The 24139-nt window shown below is 34.5% G+C and overlaps 1 protein-coding gene across 6 annotated transcripts in view; it reads left to right on the plus strand.

Moving 5' to 3' along the window:
• Positions 1-24139, plus strand: part of DMXL1 (Dmx like 1) — a 132524-nt gene that overhangs the window by 40398 nt on the left and 67987 nt on the right. For all 6 annotated transcript variants that reach the window (XR_008618103.1, XM_028493157.2, XM_028493154.2 and 3 more), the window contains exons 11-27: positions 985-1238; positions 1357-2041; positions 2132-2253; positions 4742-4831; positions 4912-5014; positions 5155-5274; positions 5564-5785; positions 7940-9625; positions 10856-10963; positions 12965-13134; positions 13649-13746; positions 14731-14896; positions 15708-15969; positions 17106-18199; positions 18659-18850; positions 21351-21427; positions 23585-23712. Coding sequence is in view for 5 of the 6 variants with exons in the window: in XM_028493157.2 (XP_028348958.1) it covers positions 985-1238; positions 1357-2041; positions 2132-2253; positions 4742-4831; positions 4912-5014; positions 5155-5274; positions 5564-5785; positions 7940-9625; positions 10856-10963; positions 12965-13134; positions 13649-13746; positions 14731-14896; positions 15708-15969; positions 17106-18199; positions 18659-18850; positions 21351-21427; positions 23585-23712 (5577 nt within the window). In the remaining variant the exon portion in view is untranslated. The remainder of the gene's footprint in view (positions 1-984; positions 1239-1356; positions 2042-2131; positions 2254-4741; positions 4832-4911; positions 5015-5154; positions 5275-5563; positions 5786-7939; positions 9626-10855; positions 10964-12964; positions 13135-13648; positions 13747-14730; positions 14897-15707; positions 15970-17105; positions 18200-18658; positions 18851-21350; positions 21428-23584; positions 23713-24139) is intronic.

Below are 24139 nucleotides of genomic sequence, written 5' to 3' on the forward strand. Positions count from 1 at the left end.
AGCTACAAGAATCTGTAATTTAATGAAATTCCAGATGAGTTGTATGTATATTAAAGTTTGAGAAGCAGTACACTAGGGCCTTAAGGTTTGCATTCAGCCTCAGTCAAGTAGAGAGAGAGAAATCAAAAATGTTTTTGTTCTTTGTTTATTACAAGATTGCACGTTCCCCTTTAAAAAAAATTAAAATTAAACAATACAGGCGTGTATAAAGTTTCCATATTGTTAAGTTTGATGAGTGTCCTTCCAGATTTATTCTTTTCTATGCTCACACAAATATATGCATAAAGGTAATTTTTTTAAAAAGTTGTACTATGGGAGTTCATTTTTCAATGAAAATAGTGTGCTGCAGCTTGCTTTTTAAATTCAGTAATGGGCACTTTTCTTTCTCATTTTTTTTTTTTTTTTTTTCGGTATGCGGGCCTCTCACTGTTGTGGCCTTTCCCATTGCGGAGCACAGGCTCCGGACGCGCAGGCTCAGCGGCCATGGCTCATGGTCTCAGCCGCTCCGCGGCATGTGGGATCTTCCCGGACCGGGGTACGAACCCGCATCCCCCGCATCGGCAGGCGGACTCTCAACCACTGCGCCACCAGGGAAGCCCTCCAATAATATATTTTAAAAATTCAGCCTAATTTCAACTCCTCATGTTAACATGAGCAAAACTAGGGTCCAGAGAAGTACTGTGTCTTACTTCTAAGTAGTTAATTGTGGTACATCTGGGTTTAGAAACCAGTTTACCTATTTTCCAGTTTAGCATTAGTCCTTCTACTAATAATCTAGTGAATCAGCCTTATAGGCCTTCTGAGTACTGAGTTAACTCCATGGCCTTATATTCCTGGAGCAAAGTTATTTTTTAAAGGGAACCCCATTTCTTGTTTATATGAAAACTTATGTTTTTCATTTTGAATGTATTTGTAAAGATATTTCTTAATTTTTAGTAGTAGCTTGATTGTATTTACTTGGTTCATGAACCCTTTTGCTTATAGAGATCGACGATGGTGTTGATGATCTGAAGATAAATCTTGAAAAGAAGGAATTGGGCAGTGATAAATTAGTACCAAATTCAAGTTCTGTACCATTACCATCAGCTGCCATTGATCATCAGATTGAAGTACTTCTGTCTGAATGGAGTAAAAATGCAGACATGCTATTCAGTATTCATCCCATGGATGGTTCTTTGCTGGTTTGGCATGTGGATTGGCTGGATGAATACCAGCCTGGTATGTTTCGTCAAGTACAGGTATTATTTTTTTGATCTCTGGAGAGCTACTTCTTGTTAAACTTGTGGGTACTGTACTGTTTTGTAAAACCTCTTTATGTAATTTCATGAATTCTAATGCTCACTTTCTTACTTCTAGGTGTCCTTTGTTTCTAGAATTCCTGTAGCTTTCCCCACAGGTGATGCAAACTCTCTCTGTAAAAGCATAGTGATGTATGCCTGTACCAAGAATGTTGACTTGGCTATTCAGCAAGGGAAACAAAAAACTTCCAGCCTGACACGTTCCACATCAATGCTTATATCTTCTGGTCACAGTAAATCAACTAATAGTTTAAAATTAAGCATTTTTACCCCTAATGTTATGATGATTTCAAAGCATGCTGATGGCTCCCTGAATCAATGGCTTGTCAGTTTTGCCGAGGAATCTGCCTTTTCTACAGTTCTCAGTATTTCCCACAAATCCAGATATTGTGGTCATCGCTTTCATCTTAATGATTTAGCTTGTCACTCAGTATTACCATTACTGCTGACAACGTCACACCATAATGCGTTAAGGACACCAGATGTTGATAACCAAAAGGAACCTTATGGTGCTGTGAATATTGAAGAATGTTCTTTGGCACAACAGAATAAAAGCACTATTGACATGGCCTTTCAGGATCCCAATGCAGTTTACAGTGAGCTTATTCTTTGGAGAGTTGATCCAGTTGGGCCATTGTCTTTTTCTGGAGGTGTTTCTGAGCTTGCCCGGATTAATTCTCTTCATGTTTCTGCATTTTCCAATGTGGCATGGCTGCCCACTCTTATACCCAGTTATTGTCTAGGTAAGGATTCTGATTTTTATTTAAGAACTTGAGATTTTCTGACATTATTGCTTAAGGGTTAAATTTCAAATGTTTTTAAAATACATCTAGGTGCATACTGCAACTCTCCTAGTGCATGCTTTGTAGCAAGTGATGGACAATATCTGAGATTATATGAAGCAGTTATTGATGCCAAGAAACTTCTATATGAGCTTTCCAATCCTGAAATTTCTGTAAGTAAATGGCTTTTGAAGCTAAGAATATAATACGTTTTTAGATACTTAATTTATACTTATTGGGCATGTTCTAGAATTGTGACATATGATTTGTAATGTGTATTTTTTTAGTAATTTTTTTCACATTTGCATTGTACTCTTACAGTGATTCTAACCTCCTTTAAAAAGAAACCATATCTTTCATTCATTCCAAAAGTAGAGTCTAGTGTCCTACAATATGTGTTTCTGTTGTACTTCTTTGCTCAGAGATAAATGGGGACTACTGACAGTATAATGTGGAATTATGTTGGTTCACCCGCAGGTTTTTCTCTAGGCAAGGGAAGCTGAAATAACAGGAGTGGAATTTTAATCTTAACCAAGAGGAAAGAGCTTTCAGCTTGGTTGCACTACAGGCAGGAGTTTTTTCAACACCATTGCAAAGCTTTTGTCTTACGACAGCGGGCACTTGTTCCTGTGCCCAACTAATAGCGACCCACCATCTGCATTGTCTCAGCACCTCCAACAAGCCAGTATTTCCATTCTTTTGGTTTTTGTGTTTTTAAATATGCCCTGAGGTAACTTTCAGCCATACTGAGCTTCCTCTTTAGGAGAGTCAAACTGTCCTCTCAACCATCAATTAATGTCTTTGTTAATGCTCTGGTTACAGAATTGCATAGGTGTCAGTGGTCTGCTCCAATCTTGTTTTTTCCCTGTTATTTTTATTGCATGGTTTTACAGAACACAAAGTTTTTCAAAACATATATAGTGTTATAGTAGAAATGTATATTTCTTGAGGGCCTTCTATTTTTCAGGAATTGTTTTAAGTGCTGGAAATTTAGATGTGAGCAAAACAAACAAAAATCTAAGCTTACATTCTAGTAAAAGAATATAGAAAAAAGGTAAAAATATATTAATATATACTTTGGAGAGAAACAAAGTTGCAAAAGTAGTAGGGAGTGCCAAGTAAAGTGCTGGTCTGGGAAAACCTCACAGAAGTGGTACCATTTGAGTAAAGACCTGAAGGAGATAAAGGAGCTACCTATATGGATATGTAGAGGGAAGAGTATTTCAGGAAGAGCCAGTATAATAAAGATCCTGAGGCCAGAGCATGTTTGGTATGTAAGGAACATCAAGCAGGCCATTGTGGCTGGTGCAGAATAAGTGAGGTGGAGAGTAGTCAAAAATAAAGTCAGAAAGTGAGCCTGGCCAGATTGTATTGAGAGTAACTTTGACTTTTACTCTGAATGACATAAAAACTAGTGAAGAGAATAGAATGACAGTGATATGATCTGACTTAGGCTTTAAAAGGATCACTCTGGTTGTTATATAGATTAGACATGGGAAGCAGAAGTGTTATCAGAGAGACCAATTCAGGAAGCTATTACAGTAGTCTAGGAAAGAATCAAAGGGGTTTAGAATGGTAGCAAATGATGGTGATAAAGATGATAAGAATTGGTCAAATCTGGATGTGTTTTGAACATTGAATAGTAAGGATTGGACTGGATATGGGGTTTGTGTGAGAAAAAGAGGATGACTGCCAAGGTTTGCCTTGAGATGAGAAGTATAAATAGCAGTTTTGGGGGTTTTTTTTGGCCATGCTGCCCGCCATGTGAGCTCTTAGTTCCTTGACCAGGGATTGAACCTGCGCCCCCTGCACTGGAAGTGTGGAGTCTTAACCAGTGGACTGCCAGGGAAGTCCGAAAACAGCAGATTTTGAGGAGCAGGCAGATTCAAGAGCTGGGCTTTAGACATGTTAATTTTGAAATGCCTGTTTGATATCCAAGAGATCTAGTAAGCTAGTCTCTGGAGTTTTGAGGGAGGCCTGGTCTGAAGATAGAAAATAAGTAGTTGTCAGAATATAAAGTTGTGGAACTGAGTGAGATCACTGAGGGAGAGACTATAGCTGGAAAGTAGAAATGATAGGAGGATTGAACCCTGGGGCATTGCGTTGCTAAAAGTGAGGTGAGAGTGGTGTATAATGGAAGCCAAAATGAAGAAAATTATTTCCAGGAGGAAGGAGTAATCAACAGAATCAACTGCTGCTGATAGATCAAGTATGATGAACATTGAATTTAACAATGTGAGCTTGACTAGAGCAGTCAGGAGATAAGTGGCTCAAGAAATCAGCATATGTAAATAGTATGTTAACTTGTTTCTTTAGCTTTCTTTGTCAAAATTAATGCTTAAAAAACCTTGATTCTTAGAACATTTCCATGAGATTGAACTCAGTCTTTCATAGTTATAAATATAAAATACTTTTTTTCCCCTTAACAATTACCAAGCATTGCTTTTGGTTATCTCTGCACCAGCTGATCTGTAACTCTATTCATTCCTGTGTAATTGCCTTGTAAAATCATAAAATGTTTATAATGAAAGGGACTTGTGAATTTATTTCGTCTCACCTGAACTTATTTATTATTTGTCTGTTATGCTTACAATTTTATGTCATTTGTTATTATTTTTTTAAATTGTTTAATAAAGGAGATATCCATTTTTTCAAAAACAGAAATATGTTGGTGAAGTGTTTAACATCGTAAGTCAACAGTCAACAGCCAGGCCAGGATGCATTATTGCATTAGATCCCATTACCAAACTTGTAAGTATTATTTTTCTGGCCACTTAGCATTAGGTAAATAATATGTATGTCAGCTTACATTGGTATTTATTTACATTCAGCAAGGCAGAAAAACCCAGCTGCTTCATGTTTTTCAAGAAGACTTCATTTTGAATAACCTTGAGAAGAAAAGACTAGGAAAAGACAGAATATTATCTGATGCAGGTAAAGAAGAATTTTTCATGAAATGAGAAATAAAATGTAGAGTATGTTAGGCAAAGATAAATTGATATAATGTTTATATAATATATAAAGTTATCTCAGCTTTCCATGTTAGTAGTGAAATATACCATTTATACCAACAGGCAGCTCACCTAATGGATTTTTGGAAAAATTCTATCTAATTGTAATAGAGTGCACCCAAGACAACCGTTCATTGTTACACATGTGGAATTTGCATTTGAAGTCCATTCCTGTCTCATTGGGTGAGTTGTTTTTTTTTTTTTTTAAACTTGAAGAAGGCTTAGGTTAACAAATTATATATGGTTGGATAGTTCAGTGGATATTTTTTAAAGCTGTTTTTATTGAGAGAGGATAATTATAGTTTATTCTGTTAATTAAGAAAAAAACAATTGATTTTCTTGCCGTAAAGAATCATATTAATACATTAACTTTTTTGTCTTTTATAAGGCAGTTTTGGATTATAAAATGTAGCAATTGTAATGTTTATAGGGTTTCCCTCCCAGTTTTTGGTTCTTTTTTTATGTTTTATAGATGAAAAAGTAGATACAAAAATATCTGAAGCAGTTTGGCAGCCAGAAGAACATTATTCTTCTTCTCCAGAGAAGATCTTGTCCCCTTTTTCACAGAAGTATGAGGCTTGCAGAGCAAATCTCCAGAGTACCAGCAAGTTGACTCTGTCTTCAGAAATGGTTTATAGCCAAGAGTTGCATTTGCCAGAAGGAGTTGAGATAATAAGTGTTAAGCCATCAGCAGGTTTGTAAATTTTGTAAAAAGGGACCAATCAGACTTCATAATGCACGAGTATTTACTGTGTATTTAAAAATAGGTGCAACTCCCACTTTTAAAATCTACACAGAAACAGAAATGGAAAGAATATCTTTAAGTACCCTAAATTTAAAATTTAAATTTCTCATTACGTTTTCAGATGACTCTGGCATTTGTCAGCCAGTTGTGGTCTTAAATATTGATTTCCAAAACAAATTTTTATTATCCTTTTGTGAAGACAAAACGAAAGTTTCCAGGGCAGAGATAATAATGGGGTTGCACCTTATTTGCCAACTTTGATAATGCTGGTATTGGCTGCCTAGAGCTCTGTGCCATGAAGGATTCTAAGTGTGTAGTTCCTGATACATATATTTGTCATCCTTGTCCTTAGCGCAGTGGGTCTCAAAATGTGGTCCCCAGACCAAAAGCATCAGCAGTGTTTGGGAAGTTGTTAGAAATAATAATTCTTGGGCCATACCCTAGACTTACTAAATCACCAGCTGTGAGGTGGGACCCAGCAGTCTTGTTTTTTGACAAGCCTTCCAGGTGATTCCAGTGTACACAAAAGATCAAGGTATCAAGGGTATCATGAAAACCAAGACAAAAATCCATCTTTTTTTTTCACCTAGTTCTTTCATTTTCATAGTCACAGTGTGGGTTTTTGGTCTTCTTTACTTGTCTGTCACTTTTGACTAATTACTTTGAATGCTTTTCAGTTTGCCACATTATCAGGTACTTAATCTTTTCTAATTGGTGAAGTTAGCAGGAGTATTAACAGTGTCCTGATAACTTTTACATTCTGGGGTTTTTTTTTGTATATTTTAATAAAAGAGGCATCAATGCAAGGACAGTTAAAGTTTGAAATAGAATGACTTTTGTATTGACACAGTTTTAAGAGCTGTTATCCTTAGCCAGAACAGTATAATCTTCACTACTGAATTCTATTAAAAAAATCTATATGGCAGATCTAAGAGAAACTGATGATGTTTCTAAAAATAATCCTTGGCGCAAGTTGAGTTTGGAAGAAAAAAGAAGACCTAGGGCAAAAGAAGAAATTTGTTTTGTTTGGCAAAAACAGTAGCATGTGATAACAGCTTTTCTTTCCTAGTCTTGAGAATTTTTTTTTTTAAACCAAGACTTTTGGGAAGGGTAAGCTCTTTATTCTCTGTTCAGTTCAGAGAAACTAATGGACAGTGTTAATTGTGTCCTTATGCAGTACTGCTAAGTCCTTGAGGACTTAAAGAAGAACATGTTGAAATATGCTTTTAAAATATAATAAATGTTCTGTATAACATTTCTTTATTATGATTAGCAGTTTATGTTTAATAGTCTAGGATAGGGATTGGCAAACTATGGGTCACCTACCTTTTTGTAGGTAAGTTTGATTGGAACGTAGCCACACCTATTTGTTTACTTTTGTGTATGGCTGCTTTTGTTCTACAGTGGCCGAGTTGAGTAGCTACAACAGGGACTCTGGCTAGCAAAGCCTAGTTGTTACTCTTTGGCCCTTTAAGAAAAAGTTTGTCAACCCCTGATTTAGGAAATTAAGAGTATGTAATTACATTAAGCCCAAGCAAACATATGTCCCACTTAGGAATCTTCTCAGTGTCATTTATATGAAATACACTTCAATCGTGGAGGACCCTTTTAATACTTAGGTAAGCATGAGCCATTCACAAATTGTATTAAAAAATACTATAGAGAAGTACCCAGTGAATATTGACAAATTTTTTTAAATGTATTGATATCTTTAAGATGAGATTTGTAATAATATATAATGCTAGCAAAGAGTTGTGAAAAGAATGCTGTGTTGAAAACCAGGACTAGAATTTAGGTTTTCTAATTCTGCCTTAGTCTAGCTATTTGATTTAGGCATAAGATACTTACACATTTAGTCAAGAGTCCTTACTTATAAATTATTACGGAGTTCTCTTTCAGCTCTAGGTTTTGGTAATAATGTCCTTTTTATGTACCTTTTTGACGTCATTAAAAGCGTCTTACTGATCTTGCTGATCCTTAAGCTAAATATTGACTGTCATGTTGTTAACACTAGTTCATGCAAAAGACTAAAACCTTTAGTGCAAGAAAACAGATTTATTTAACCAAATTTGACATTTTGCTAATGGATTATTTTTGTTTTAGGACATCTGAGTTCTTCTTCCATATATCCCATATGCAGTGCTCCTTATTTATTGGCAACTTCATGCTCAGATGAGAAAGTAAGATTCTGGAGATGTAGAGTAACAGATGGAGAATCTGCCACTTCAAAGAATGGAGAAATGGATCTTATATACATTTGGGAAGAATGGCCGTTACTTATTGAAGATGGACTGCAGAGCAATAGTAGTATAACTGTACCTGGTAGGCCTATAGAAGTCAGCTGTGCACACACAAATCGTTTAGCAGTAGCATATAAGCAGCCTACGTCTAATAGTAGATGTTCTCAGGACTTTGTGATGCATGTAAGTATTTTTGAATGTGAGTCTACAGGAGGTTCATGCTGGGTCCTTGAACAGACAGTTCATTTAGATGAGTTAAATACAGTGTTGGATTCTGGCATTAGTATTGATAGCAATTTAGTGGCCTATAATAAACAGGAGGTATATTTATCCAGTAAAGAGAGTGTCACATCAAGCACAAAGCGTTTAGTTCACTTAGATTGGATGTCTAGAGAAGATGGTTCTCATATTCTGACTGTAGGAATTGGATCAAAACTTTTTATGTATGGACCCCTGGCTGGCAAGGTACAAGAACAGACGGGTAAGGAAAGCCTGGCATTTCCTCTCTGGGAAAGTACTAAAGTTGTGCCTCTTTCTAAATTTGTACTGTTACGAAGTGTGGACTTGGTTTCTTCTGTAGAAGGCTCTCCACCTTTTCCTGTTTCTTTATCATGGGTCCGGGATGGCATCCTGGTGGTAGGAATGGATTGTGAAATGCATGTATATTCCCAATGGCAGCCATCTTCTAAACAAGATCCTGTTACAACAGATTCATACAATGGGAGCACTCCATCTATAATAAGTTTAATAAAACAGAGTAACTCATCAAGTTCTGGATTACATCCTCCAAAGAAAACCCTGACTCGATCCATGACCAGTCTTGCACAGAAAATCTGTGGAAAGAAAACTGCTCTTGATCCTTCTGTGGGTATGGAAGATTCAGGTCTTTTTGAAGCAGCTCATGTTCTTTCCCCAACTTTACCTCAGTACCATCCTTTGCAGCTTTTGGAACTCATGGATCTTGGCAAAGTTCGGAGAGCAAAGGCCATCTTGTCACATCTTGTCAAGTGCATTGCTGGGGAAGTTGTGGCTCTGAATGAAGCTGAATCTAATCATGAGCGCCGCTTTAGGTCTCTCACCATCAGTGCTAGTGGAAGTACTACTCGAGACCCCCAGGCATTCAACAAGAGTGAAAATACAGACTACACAGAAATCGATTCTGTCCCTCCACTTCCTTTATATGCCTTACTTGCAGCAGATGATGATAGCTATTACTCATCCTTGGAGAAATCTAGTAATCAGAGTACCTTAAATAACTCAAACCAGTTGTCAAAAGAAAGTTATGATGAGCTTTTTCAGATGCCAACTTTAATGACTGATAGTCATGTGTTAAAGACAGATGAAGAAAATACAAAGCCCAGGGTTATTGACCTTTCACAATACAGTCCAACTTACTTTGGTCCTGAGCATGCTCAGGTTCTTTCTGGCCACTTACTTCATTCTAGTTTACCAGGACTCAGCCGGATGGAGCAGATGTCTTTGATGGCTTTAGCAGATACAATTGCAACTACCAGCACCGATATTGGAGAAAGCAGAGACAGAAGCCAAGGTATAATTAAATTGGGTATAGGATTAGAGGAAAAATTGATGATAATATTTTTACTTATTTTTTTCACAGAAAATAATCTTAAATAATTTTTGTAAAAATTACAGCCATGAAGGTTTTAAAAATCATCATTGTTGCCTTCACAATAGTTTTAACTTGAATATATATTATTTATCCCATAAATCATAGTACTCTGAGAAAGTACACAAAGATTCATTATGCCAAGTCATTTTTACCTGTCTACTTAATAATGTTAAGAATCCAACTAATTGCTTTTGAGTTTAGCAAAAGTTAACATTCTTAATAAATAATTACTTTAGAAACCCCAAAATAAAAGGTGCTTTCTCCTTTATTTATTTTTCACATTGTAATAGTTCACTGTTAATTTGGGTTTTTTAATTTTGAGGTTTTAAAAAAATTAACATTAAGGTATACTCCTTCCTAGAATAGCAGCAAGCAAGCCTAATAAAATTAGGTCTTTTCCTCACCCAAAGAGCATTTTTTGTTTTTAATCTCCTGAGTTATGAATAAATTTGTAGAATTCCCATCAGATTTCAAATAAGATCTGATTAACAGTGTAGCCTTGTGCACCAGATGTAAGTCAGTAGGATGCACCCCTTGAAAGGAAAATGTGGGGTAAATTTAAGAAAAAAGAATAACAATAATAAAAATTAAAACTTTAAGAAAAAATAAGTTGGTCATGAATTGCGACATGAAATATTATTAGTAGATATTATGTTTTGATGTGACTATATTACAAGTGTTTTATGTTTTTATTCATTTAAAGTAAAAATCAGGCCCCCTTACCATATAGCCATTTCTTCCAGTGTTAGCAGTTATTGGAATGGGTATGTGACTTGAATCAATATGGATAATATTACAGAGAAGGTTAAACTGTTTTAAAATTGAGTCACATTTAAATTAAAATATTTGTGTCAGAGGAGATTATATTATTAAAAATATGTCAGAGACCCTGAGTCAATTCATTCTCTTCTTTATTATTTTTTCAATTATTTAACTATACAACTTTTTTCTGTAATGTATAATTGTATAGGAAAAGAACTATTAGATAATATTTAGACTGATAACTTTTGTCAGTTTCACAATGTTTTTTTGTCCCTGTATTTGGTGCTGTGACATACCCTGCTTGCCAGAATTATTGGCATTTACTTGTGTTTTGCTAATGAAATGGGTTTTTACAAGTAAAAATACCTTTTTTTTTCTTTTTTATAGGTGGAGAAACTCTTGATGAATGTGGCTTAAAATTTCTTTTGGCTGTTCGACTTCATACTTTTCTTACAACTTCTCTTCCAGCTTATCGAGCTCAACTCCTTCACCAAGGTGATTTTGGCAGTAATCTAGTAAAAGGAAGTAAGACAAGTAGAAGAGAGGCTTAAGAACATTTAAGTTTGTTTTTGCCCAGATATGATAATGCCGACAAGTTTGACACATTCTGAATTTCCTTAACTTATGTTTAAAATGTTTGCTTTCATCTCATCTTTGCTTAAAAATACTGGAATTCTTTTGGTAGATGGAAAGAGCTAATGAAGAAATGGAAATGAGGCAATTGGATATTATGTGGAATGTTTTCAAATGCATTATACGTTAAAGACCAATTAGTATTGTTTCATTCTCTTTAATTTCCTTAAATTTTCTTTTTTTCTCCTTTTTAATTGACTTCTGTCTAAATTCATTTTTCCCCAAAATTTGAATAAAATTTTTGTTATAGAAATAATACATGGGCTTCCCTGGTGGCGCAGTGGTTGAGAGTCCGCCTGCTGATGCAGGGGACACGGGTTCGTGCCCCGGTCCGGGAAGATCCCACATGCCGCGGAGTGGCTGGGCCCGTGAGCCATGGCCGTTGAGCCTGCCGAAAAAAAAAAAAAAAAAAAGAAATAATACATACTCACTTTTAGTTGTTTTACAAAACAGAGTACAGAACATAGAAAATAAAAATCCACCCAGCCCCAAAACTGCTGTTAACATTAATGTGTATTTCAGATAATAGTTTAATAGCATTTCAGATACTTTTATATTGTTAGTCAGGACTCCCAAAGTAATAGAAATACTTAAATTTAAGATAATGTAAACAAAATAAGATATTTATTGGCTCAGTGCCCCCCAAGTTTAAGAGATAGAGCTGGCTTTCAGGATTATTGGATCTAAAGGTTTAAACAGTGTTGTTGGGATTCTACAGGTCAACCTCTGCTCATTAGTCTCCGTCTCTCGTTGCCTTTCTTTTTCTTTCTGCTTCCTCCTTCCTTTCATTTTGCATTTAGCTTTGGAAAAGAGAAGCTAAAATTCTAAGTCAGATTATGTATTTATTTATGAAAAATTATTAAACTTGGTTGAAAGATAATAGGAATCTAAAAATAATTTAGAATAACAGTCCATTTACAGCATAGATGTTTGTTTGTTTTTTTTAAATTACAGTTTTCTTATTTCCAAAGACTTGGGTATAGAGGGCATTTCAGATTCCTTGGCACTGTATATTAGGTTAAAAATTTGAGTTCATATATTCGTATAAGTCAAAGCCACATCTTATAATTAATCATATACTTAATTCAGTAATACTAAACAAAATGTAATGTGAAGAGGCAAAATAAAAGCTGAACGATAAACACCACATGTGTGGGCCAGTAGGTTGAGAGACTTGCTGATGTAAATGATGCTTTATAAATATAAAAGTATCTTATTAATAAAGTGATTATGGGGTAATAAAAGTTATTATGTGCTAGGTGCTATCCCAAATGCTTTAACTATATTATTTCTTTTAATCCTCACAACAATGTAATGAGGTAGGTGCCATGATTATTCACATTTTGTAAATAAGAAAATTGAGGAATCAAGAGGTTAAGTAACTTGCCCAAAGTTATATAGTTAGTTAGGGTGGAGGTACAATTTAATTTATGCATTCTGATTCCAGAGTTTTTGCAGTCTTAAGTTCTGTTCACCAGCTGTACTGTCTCCTTGATGCTTTTTTGATTCCGTGGAATTAAATCCACACAACAAATGTTGACCAAAGGATGTCAGACATACTAGAGAATAGAAAGACTCAGCACAGTGGCATTTGCCCACAAGCGTTTTTCCTTATCTTTTTAAAAATATATATTTTAATTATAGAAAATATATGCTCATTGTAGAAAATATTGATGTGATTGAGTTACTTGGAGAAGCAAGAAAAAAACCCCATATTCCCTCCAACCCCAAACAGTTATAACTCTGTGAGTCTTATATAAACTTTTAGGCATTTATATTACAAATATGGAACACACATTTCTGATCATCATTATATAATCATATTTATATTTCTTATAAACATTATTTTTGATATTTCTTCAGGCCTGTCTAGTAGTCATTTTGCCTGGGCCTTTCATTCAGTAGCAGAAGAAGAACTGCTGAACATGTTGCCAGCAATGCAGAAAGATGATCCCACATGGTCTGAACTTAGAGCTATGGGTGTGGGGTGGTGGGTCCGGAATACTCGCATCTTACGCAAATGCATAGAAAAGGTGAGTGTTTTATTTTGGTGTAAAAATGAATTAATATATATTGCATGTTTATTTACATGATATTTCATATTTCCTCTTCTGTTACTCTTTTTTTTTTTTGCAGTAAAATGCTTTTAAATAGTCTTTATATTTCAAAATAGCATAATTTTTAACAATTTATATTCTAATTCTTAAATTGCTAGTTGATATATTAGCATTTTTTATTGATATATACAAAATAATATATATACACATTTAGGAAAATAAAACAGTACAGAAGAGCTTGTAATGAAAAGTGTAGTCCTGTTTCCATCTCTTTGTAATCTTGGAGGCCACCACCATGATTACTTTTGTAATTATAAAATAAATGAATAAATTAATAAATTTACATATACATGCGTGCTTTCATACACATATTTTTTAGTTTATTGAACATTTAAGTAGAGAATGTGTGACAGTCTTGTATATGAAGGTAAGTACTTGTTTACTTAAAAACTGTTACTATGAAATTTTGACCAATATTTTCTAATTATAGGTAGCCAAAGCAGCCTTTTATAAAAAGAATGATCCTTTAGATGCTGCCATTTTTTACCTTGCAATGAAAAAGAAAGCTGTGATTTGGGGATTATATAGGTAGGTGGAAAAAGTGCTTCAAAATGAAAAACTTTCCATAGAGTATGAAGTAAAGATTTGTTGTTCTTGTTAGTGTGATTCATGTGGTTTCTTAGTTATTTTTGTATTTAAGAGATTTCATGTGAAAAAAGCCCAGGTTACAGAGCAGAAGAATCTTGATGAGGTCACATTAGCTTTTTTTAGGTTTATCAGTCCAGAAAAACATTTTTTTTGCTTATTTTAATAACTTCTCATGATGCTCCTGTAGAACAAAGAACTAAACCAGAAACTTTATCTGGAGTGGGGAAGAAGATGAATTGGTGGACCTTTGAAAATACATCTACCCTCTGCCCTATCAAGGAGCTCTTGGACCAGGCTATCCTTCCAAACCACCCTCTTCCTAAGGGCCCTGACCCCATTCTTGACCTAGGGTCATTTAGAATTTTTCTCTTTGACTTATTCTCAGCTAGACTTGGTGAACGTGATCGCCATAAATAGTTCACTATTCGTTTGGGGTTCAGTTCTAGATATATCCATATGATCAGCAACCTTTGGGGGAAAATCATGGTATCAATCAGTTCTAAGAGACTAGATCTTTTAGGATTGTTTTGCTTCAGGACAAATTCCTTGGATTTTTATCATCAAAGTCATCTTCAGGTGGGCAGTGGGGGTAAAGGCAGTTGATTAAATTTAAATGGTAAAATAGCACAGAAGTTAATATAAGTTATATATTTTGTATAGATTTAAAAATAATTTCTCACAGTCCTGTTAATGTAGTTTCTTTGTAGTTTGAAAGAATGTTTTCAATAACCTCTGAAATTTATATGGAAAAGTAAATGTTTACCATAAATGTTATTTTTGCTCAGAAAAGCAGCAGATGTATAGTAATTTATGAACTGGTAAATGTTTCTTTTGAGTCTTAACTTTTAAGTGGCTAACTTCATAATAATTGGTTTTGATGTAGAAACATTATGTTCCGAAATTTTCAAACTTTTTTCTTTATAGATCCCGAAAAGATTCCAAGATGACACAGTTTTTTGGACACAATTTTGAGGATGAGAGATGGCGTAAAGCAGCTTTAAAGAATGCTTTTTCTTTGTTAGGAAAACAAAGATTTGAACATTCGGCAGCATTTTTTCTTTTAGCTGGTTGCCTCAGAGATGCAATTGAGGTAATGAATGAATTTTAAAAAAAAATAGCATTGTCATCCTTTTAAGCTCTTTATGGTTTCAATTTTGTTTTTTAATTTCAACTCAAGTATAGTGGAGCTAACACAGGCTTAATGCCTAAAGTAACTGGTAATATTTAATGGTGACTTTAAAATTTTGTCATTTACCTTGAATGATATTTATACAGAATTAAAATTAACCAGGTTGTGTTGGTTGGTAGAGATAGGTAGTTGATCTGACTCTTAAGAATATTAATGAACAGGTTAAAAAGATAAAATATTTGTCCTATCACTTTAAACATATTCAGACATATATTTGGCTCTGTGTTAGTTGACAAACCTTAGCAAATTTTTAACTAATTATTTCTAAGTAAACCTTACAAAAAGTTATAAATATTTAAAATATAACATTTCTGTTTCAAATTGCCCTTTTGCTCAGAGTTTCATAAAAGTGATTCAAAACATCTTTTTGATTTGGAAATATTATAGTCTGCTGAGGTGGATGGGGAAGGGTAAAAGCTCAAGAGTAAAGCAAAGTATGTCATTTGAATTGATGCTATTAGGAATTATTCAGTATTTTTTCATTAGGCTAATTCTTTTTGCAAATATATATTTAGTACTGCCAGGTAAATTAACATAAATGTTGTCAAGTAGATTTGCTGAAGCAAGCAGCATATGTTTTGTTTATTATCCTTGTTCACTAATTTCAGATATTAATAAAGCTTTGTGTTCATCTAGTTATTAGTGAGTCAATTGAGTGTACCTTAAAATGAAAGATACCCTTATTTATAAACAATATTTCTTGTTTTTGAAGGTATGTCTTGAGAAACTGAATGACATTCAGTTGGCTCTTGTAATAGCAAGACTCTATGAGTCTGAATTTGATACATCTGCAACATATAAATCTATTTTATGTAAAAAAGTTTTGGGAATTGATTCTTCTGTCAGTGAACTCAATTTGTTGAATATAAATATGCATTATGATCCTTTTCTTCGGAGTATGGCATATTGGATTTTAGAAGATTATAGTAGTGCTCTGGAAACATTAATAAAGCAACCTATCAGAGAGGATGATGGTAAGATATACTTCTAAGATGTTAATGATTAAGAGTTTTATTAGTGTTTGTCAGGTTCAGAGCACACTGTTGGGTGCTAAGGATAATGCAGAGCAAATTGAAGACATACATGGTCTAAGACTTTATGGTTTAGTTGGGGAGAGACAGTTATGTATACAGTTTTTTATTTTTTATTTTTTTCCCCCCCAGGAAGCTAAACTCTTTGAAAACTGAGGACTTTGGATTTTCCTATTGAACATAGATGTTATCAACATTTGAATATAAATGTTTTGAAGAAAATAGTGATAAACAGGGAAACAGAAGTGGTTGGATTTCAACTATAATTTTAAGGTTGACTAGATAGGACTGAATTGGATATGGAATATGAAGGGAATGAGTCAAGTTTAACTCCTGGGTTTTTAGTTTGAGCAATAGATAAGTGATAGGGGGAAGGCTAGGAGCAGATTTTGGAGAGTGTTGCTTTAGATAGAAAAGACTTCTCAGATAAGGTGACCTTTGAGATGAGACCTAATTGAAATGAGTGAGTAATCAGTCAGTGCGGATATCTGGTTTTTAGGCCAAGGGCACAGTAAATAAAAAGGCCTTGAGGCAAGAATATGTACATGTAAATGGAAACGTAATGTAGGCCTTTGGATATAGTATTCTAGATTTACAGGGTGAAGTTGCTACTAGAATTAGAGATGTGCACGTTATCACATATAGATGGTATTTAAAGCCATGGGACTGTAGGAGTTCACTCAGGGAGTGTAGATAGAAAGGAGGTCAAGTACTGAACTCTAGGACACTCAGCATTTAAAAGTAGAGAAGATGAGGAAGATCTAGTAAAGCAGGCTGACTGAGAGAGAAGAAGTGTCCAGGAAAGTAGGAGAAAAAGAACTAAGTGTGTAACTGGATGTTTTAAAATGTCTTAGATTGTTACCTGAAGAGGTGTGAAATCAGCATAATCTTTGTTTTCCTACTATGTTAGAACGCTTTCATTACAAATGTGTTCTTGTCTATTCAGTGCTATGTATTAGTTTGGTCTCTTAAATTTTTCTCACAAGACCAGGTAGATAAAGGTGCCATGGTAGAGAAAAAGGGCTACAGTACAACCCTTGAAGAATTTTTCTTGGCTCATAAAATGAATTTACTTTCAGATCAAGTCATGATGTCAGCCTGCAATCCTGCCGTTTTTAATTTCTACAATTATCTAAGAACACATCCTCTTTTGCTGAGACGTCATTTTGGATCATCTGATGCGTTTTCCGCACACATGAGTTTAACAGGAAAAAGTGGACTGGCAGGAACAATTAATTTAAGTGAAAGAAGATTATTTTTTACTACTGCCAGTGCTCATTTAAAAGCTGGCTGCCCTATGTTGGCTTTGGAAGTATTATCAAAGATGCCAAAAGTCATCAAAAAAACGAAAACTTTTTGTAGAACATCTAGTTTTCTGGATACTAGTAAAGTCTGTTCTCCTTCTTCTCCATTCAAATTGGATGCAAGGGAAGATAAGTCTTCTGCTATTGATTGGTCACAGTCACTGATGAATGGTTTTGGATCTTCTTCAGAGGGTTCCTCAGAGAAGCAGTCAAACTCCACTCTTTCTTTTGACTGGAGCCAACCAAGTATTGTATTTCAGGATGACTCTTTAGAATTAAAATGGGACAGTGATAACGATGAAGAAAATGAGGATCTCCCTGTTTCAATGAAAGAACTAAAACCTTTACAGAGAAAAGTAGGGAAAAAAATAGATGAAACAAGTTCTAAGTACACAGACTCTCTCAGCACACTAGATGAAAATGACATTTTAAATCCATCAGAAGATATCATTGCAGTTCAATTAAAATTTAGAGCATGTTTAAAGATTCTCACGGTAGAACTTCGTACTTTATCTACTGGATATGAAATAGATGGTGGAAAATTGCGATACCAGCTGTACCACTGGCTTGAAAAAGAGGTGATAGCCCTTCAGAGAACTTGTGACTATTGTTCAGATCCTGAAGAATTACAGTCTGCATTTGGCGAAAATGGAGATGCATTTGGGTTGAATGAAGATGCTGAAGATTTGCTTCATCAAACAAAAGTGAAACAACTGAGAGAAAATTTTCAGGAAAAAAGACAGTGGCTTTTGAAATATCAGTCACTGTTGAGGATGTTTCTTAGTTACTGTATACTGCATGGATCCCATGGTGGGGGTCTTGCATCTGTGAGAATGGAATTGATTTTGCTTTTACAAGAATCTCAGCAGGTATGTAACTTACATGATAACCAGTCAAAATACTACTTGTATGAAAAACAGTTTTTGAGATTGCTTTTTTAGTTTTGAAATGTTAAAATTGTTGATTTTCTTAATTATGGTTGCTTTAAGGAATTCTGCTTTTTGTGTAGTGCTTCATATTATGGATTTCTAGAGTTGTGAATGCATTGTGGTTTAAGGACAGTTTGATATCAGACCCTGTGATCTGCTTAATTCATATTAAACATTCTTATATGAATGCCTTGTGAGATGATGATACGAGCATATTGTCGCATCATTTTTCATTATAATTGGTGGAAGGTTGATCTCCTCAGGTCCCTTCTAACTCTGTAAAAGTTTGTTATGCTTTTAATTTTTAATTGTTCTGAAGTTTTTCAAAGAGACCCTGAATTACTTAACGGATTATAACTATAAATAGTTGATTAACCTTTTTTCCCTTTGTTTTTTAAGGAAACAGCAGAACCAATATTTCCTAGCCCTCTTTCAGAACAAACCTCAGTACCTCTCCTCTTTGCTTGTACAGCCAGTGCCAAAACAGTAGTTGCCAATCCGTTATTGCACCTTAGTAATCTAACACATGATATTCTGCATGCCATAATAAACTTTGATTCACCACCCCATCCTGATATCCAAAGCAATAAAGTAAGTATGCTTGGTTTTGGACATTTAATTTACCTAGATACTATGATAAAACTAAAAGATAAGTGTTAAGGCTTTTTATAAACAATTTTAAACATCATCCTATGCATAGTGATTGTTACATTGCCAAGTTTATATTGGTTTTGATCAAAGAAAACTTTGGTTTTTGGTTTGCCAAGTGCATCTTACTTGTATTACTTATACCCAATAGGGTACTTCAGTTTTCAAGTTTTACTTTGTCTTATTTTTAAGTTTTACTTTGTCTTATTTAACTGCATCATTTTGGTAAGCGTAATAGTGTGTATGCACATTTATGAGTAAATCTTTAGCAGTACACTTAGCCAGAAAGCTGGGGTTTTTTTAAAGACAGAAACTTAATATTATGTAAAAGTACTAGTATCTCTTTTCTTTCCCTCATAGTCTGCATTTGATTCTCTCCCACCTCACAGGCTGTGATATCATGCCATCCATTTTCTTTTTGTCTAGTGGTAGCCTCTCCTACAGTTTTACCTTCCTGGATAACCTTAACCCTTATAAGTTAATTTTGTCACTTTATTTCCTATACTGCTCAGTAGAGTAAATGCCCACATTGCATATTATACAATTAGGAATTTAATTTTCTTTAGATTGTGCTGATTTTAACCAAACTTTATTCCATATTTAACTTTAATAATAAGCAAATAATAAGCATAACCCTGGTGTATCAGCTTTTGCTGCTTAAGAGCCACCCTGAGACATTAATAGCTTAAAATAGCCATGATTTATTTTGCTCATGATTCTGTGGGCCAACTGGACTGATATCTGGATACCTTCATTTGTCTTTGGTCAGCAGGCAGGTTGACTGGATTTTGGATGACCTAGGATAGCCTTATTTACATTTCTGGTGGTTGGCAGACTGTTTGCAAGGCTGACAGGAAACTTTGGGATGACCAAAGACTTTGGGATGTGTCTCATCCTCCAGTAGGCAAGCCTAGAGTATTAGCCTGGGTTCTCTAAAGAAATAGAGCCAATAGGGTGTGTGCATGTGTTTTTATAGAAAGAGCCTTGTTGTAAGCAGTTGGCTCACTTAATTATGGAGGCTGAGAAGTCTCAGGATCTTCAGTTGGCAAGTTGGAGACCCAGGAAAACAGATTGTGTAGGTCCAGTCTAAGTACAAAGGCCTGAGAACCAGGATAGGTAATAATGTAAGTTCCAGTCCAAATGCCAGCAGGCCTGAGACCCAAGAAGAGGCATTGTTTCAGTTCTAGTCCCAAGGTAGGAAAAGACCAGTGTCCCAGCTCAGTGCAGCCAGACAGAAGTTCCCTCATACTCAGCTTTTTTGTTCTATTCAGGTCTTCGATTGATTGGATAAGGCCCATTCACAATCGGGAGGGCAATCATCTTTACTCAGTCTACCAATTCAAATATTAACCTCATCCAAAATTACCCTAACAGACACATCCAGAATAACGTTTGACCAAACGTTTGGGCACCCCTTGGCCCAGTCAAATGGACACATAAAATTAACCATTTCACCTGGATTATTTCATATAGTGGTTCCAGGGGTTTAAAGAGCAAAAATAGAATTTGCAAGGCCTTTAGAGAACTCGGTTCAGAAATAACACATCACTTCTGCTGTGTCCTCTTGCACAAAGCAAGTCTCAGCTCAAATTCACTAAGTGGTGAACTAGACTCCACCTTTTGATTGGAGAATCTAGAAAATAGTAATATTTTTGCAGTCTGTTGTATGTGGTCTTCTCTGTCTTCATTTGTATGATGCTGTCCTTGATTTTAATTCATATCACATGTCTATTGATAATTGAAGGAAAAATAGCAATTAGATTTTAATATGCACAAGAGAGTATCATACCTCATAATTAGATCAAGAGCCTGGTCTTTTAATAGTCTAGCCTCCTTTCTTACCTAGATTAAGCTTCTCCCTCATCCTCAGATCTACTTCTGTTACTTCTCTTGTCATGCCATGTTTAGAGTCCTGTCTTCCTCAGTACACGTATTTGCCTTTCAGTTGCTGTCTTTCATACCTTCTTTCTCTCAAATTTCACTCTCTTCAGATTGTTTTCTGTAGTAACTCGACTATGTGATAGCATATTCTTCAGTGATCTGTTCATAAGTGAACTGTCATTTACGAGGCTGGACTTCATATTTTGGTTGAGAAAGGAGCAGTTTGAGTCTTGGAGGGCTTGCTTTTAATGCATGGCTCATTGCACTACTGAATAAGCTAACATCTGTTCTCGTTTGCCCTTAAAACAGAAATTAGGTAGTAGGTGTCTGTTTAATAATTTCTGCCAAAGTCCTCAGGTTTTGTATGTTTGTTTGTGTGTGTGTTTTTAATTTGTTTGTCACAAGACCTCTCAGACAGAAATGAGTATTAGGGAGAAAAAGGAAATAGTTTATAAGGGCAAAATAGTTTTTTCATCTTTTTTAAAATGCTGATTATATTAGGTCTTGAAAAAAAGCTACATTTTTCAAAGTTATAAGATAACTCTGTTGTTTTTTTTTCCAGGTATATGTAATGCATACTTTAGCAGCTTCACTTTCTGCTTGTATTTATCAGTGCCTTTGTGGTAGTCATAACTACAGGTAAATATCTTGTGAAATTTAAGAATGTTTGCAGTAACTGATGAGGTTTGAGAATTTGTATGCTGTTGCTTTAGAAATACTGTGTACTGCAGTCCACCTTAAATAATGCAAAAAGCATATGGCTGAAGTGTTGAGTCCTTTTTTTTCATCTTTGAAATTTTAGACTATGTCTTCATGGCAAATGCAGCTCAAGTAAACTCTTCACAATATAACTTATTTAGCAACCTTTTATTGATCACTGTCTAATGCTAGACATTGTGATATACGCTGGAATAAGGTCTCCTTCCTTAAGGTCAATCTAGTTAGAGACAAACATATGAAATGATAAATGATATGTCCTATAAGATGATAGGTAGTAAAATCTCAGGGAGCACAGAGGAGGGAGTGACTGACTTGGAACTGAGAAAAATTTTACAGAGTAGTTGATGTTTATGATGTTTCTCTTTATGTCCTAAGGTTTCACTATAATTTATCTAGGCTTTCAAAACATGTTGTTTGACACTGTGGGGGTCTGTATCTTTCCTTAGTTCTTTGAAATTCCCTTACTCTATTTCTTCAAATATTTTATCTTCTCTCTTCTCTTTCCTTATATGAGACAGATATTAGAACTTGTGGGTCTCTCTTATTTTTCTTTTAGCTTTCCTCTCAAATGATCCCATTCGTTATTTCTTTATTTATTTTTTGCTTCATTTCAGGAGAAATCCTAGCTTCATTTTCCAGACACTAATTCATTCTTCAGCAATGTCCTTTCTTTTATTTAGCCTATTTGAGTTTGTTTTAGAAATTCTATTTTTCAATTTTAATATCTCTTTATTTTAATAACCACTTTAAAAAAAATAACTTACTGTCTTTTTTTTTTTAGTTTTATTTTTTTTTAACATCTCTGAGTATACACCACTTTCCTTAATGTTCTGGTAAGTCTTTGCTTCCTCAGGTGTAGGTATGTCGCTGAGTTTGTTTTCTCTTACATGATGTCAACCTTCCTTTGTGTTCATTTTTGATTATCTGTTTATCTTACGTGTTTGAATTCTCCCAGGGGTCACCTCAGCTTACTACTCTGGTTATGTATTCCCATAGTAGCTTCAACTTGATTTCTTTGACCTTGGTCCTCCAAAAGTTCACTTTCTTATTATTGAGTATGGCTTTGTTTTCATCAACATATTTTTATCTTTCTTATCATTTCCATAGGCTTACTTTAGCAGGGGAGGTTTTTGGTTTTTGTTACTCTGCCATCTTGAAAATGGAAAGTAAAGCAAGAGAAGCTATTTCCATATGTATCAAACTGTTATGACTAAGACAACTTGCCAGTTAGAACAGATCTAAACCAATAAGTGCTATTTTAAAATATTATATTCATTTACTTAACATATGATATGGGAACTACTGACAGGGTTTAACAAATTTTTCATACCATTTTTCTATCATATTTATTTTGTAGTTTGTGTCAAGCTGTAATTTATTTTGTCCATTGATCAGTTTATTTAGTTTTAGCTTAAAGTGCCATTTAATTAGAGAAGCTTACCCTGAATTCCCAAACTGTGTGAAATAACTCCTCCTCCCTTTTGCTTTCATATCACTGTATGCGTAGGTTTTGTCTTTAAAAACAGTATGATAAAATTAATTGTGTCTGATTCCCCCACCAGACTATAAATTGCATGAGGACGGAAACCATGTGTTTCATTAAACACCTGTTATCTGGTGCATATACCTGATATAACCTACCCTAGTGTAGGGTAGACTAGCCATTAAATATCACATTGAACCTAAACTGACTTTTTCAACTCAGTAACCTTGTTTTAAATTTTGATATATAAGCTTGCTACTTGTGGTCAATAATGATTTTGTTTTTTCATTTGTACATATTTTATGTCTTACAGTAAATATATTTAAAAGCTATCATATCTGTTTTAATTTAGAAAATTTAAAGGACACTTTGTTTTATTATAATACTAGACTATAAAGCACAGTACTTAGGTGTAAAGCAGTATAACTAATACACAAAATTTTGTATTTAAGGTACCCTAGATGATAGATCTAAAACATGGAAATATTACATGTGAAATTCATTTTAGATCATTGTATGTTATTATTATTGTTTTATATCGTTGTTATTGTAGGTCATTATAGATTGTTATTATTTAAATTTTTTTCTCTTAGTTCATTTCAAACAAATCAGTTTACTGGAATGGTGTATCAGACAGTACTGCTTCCCCATCGACATTCTTTGAAAACAGGAAGCTTGGATGAAGCCATAACTCCCAATACATCACCAGCTCAGTGGCCAGGTATAAATAATTTATATATGTGTGAGTGTTTTTCTTAGCCTTATTGAATTTAATCAGATGAGGAAAAAGTAGGTTTGGCTTGGTTTTGCTATATGATAATCATTGTTGTTAACTATTGTTAGAATTGATACCAGTTTATTATTCACCACTTATTACAAATTATCCAGTTATGTAACATTAGTTTTTCTTTTATCATCATACTAAAATAACTCAAATATTTTGTTATATCACTTTTTATAATTTTGCTTTTGTCGTAATAGAAAAGCATTTGTTATGGCAATGAAATTTTATCTATCAGATTTGAATCATATTACAGATTTCCAGTGTTTGTCTAAATTGAACAAATAGCTCAACATTTATGCATTAACTCCAATAACCTCTACTAGTCTGTGAATCTATGGCAGAAAATATTTTAATCCTGATGCTG

Source organism: Physeter macrocephalus, chromosome 8 (genome assembly GCF_002837175.3).
Source record: "Physeter macrocephalus isolate SW-GA chromosome 8, ASM283717v5, whole genome shotgun sequence".
NCBI classification, from domain to species: domain Eukaryota; kingdom Metazoa; phylum Chordata; class Mammalia; order Artiodactyla; family Physeteridae; genus Physeter; species Physeter macrocephalus.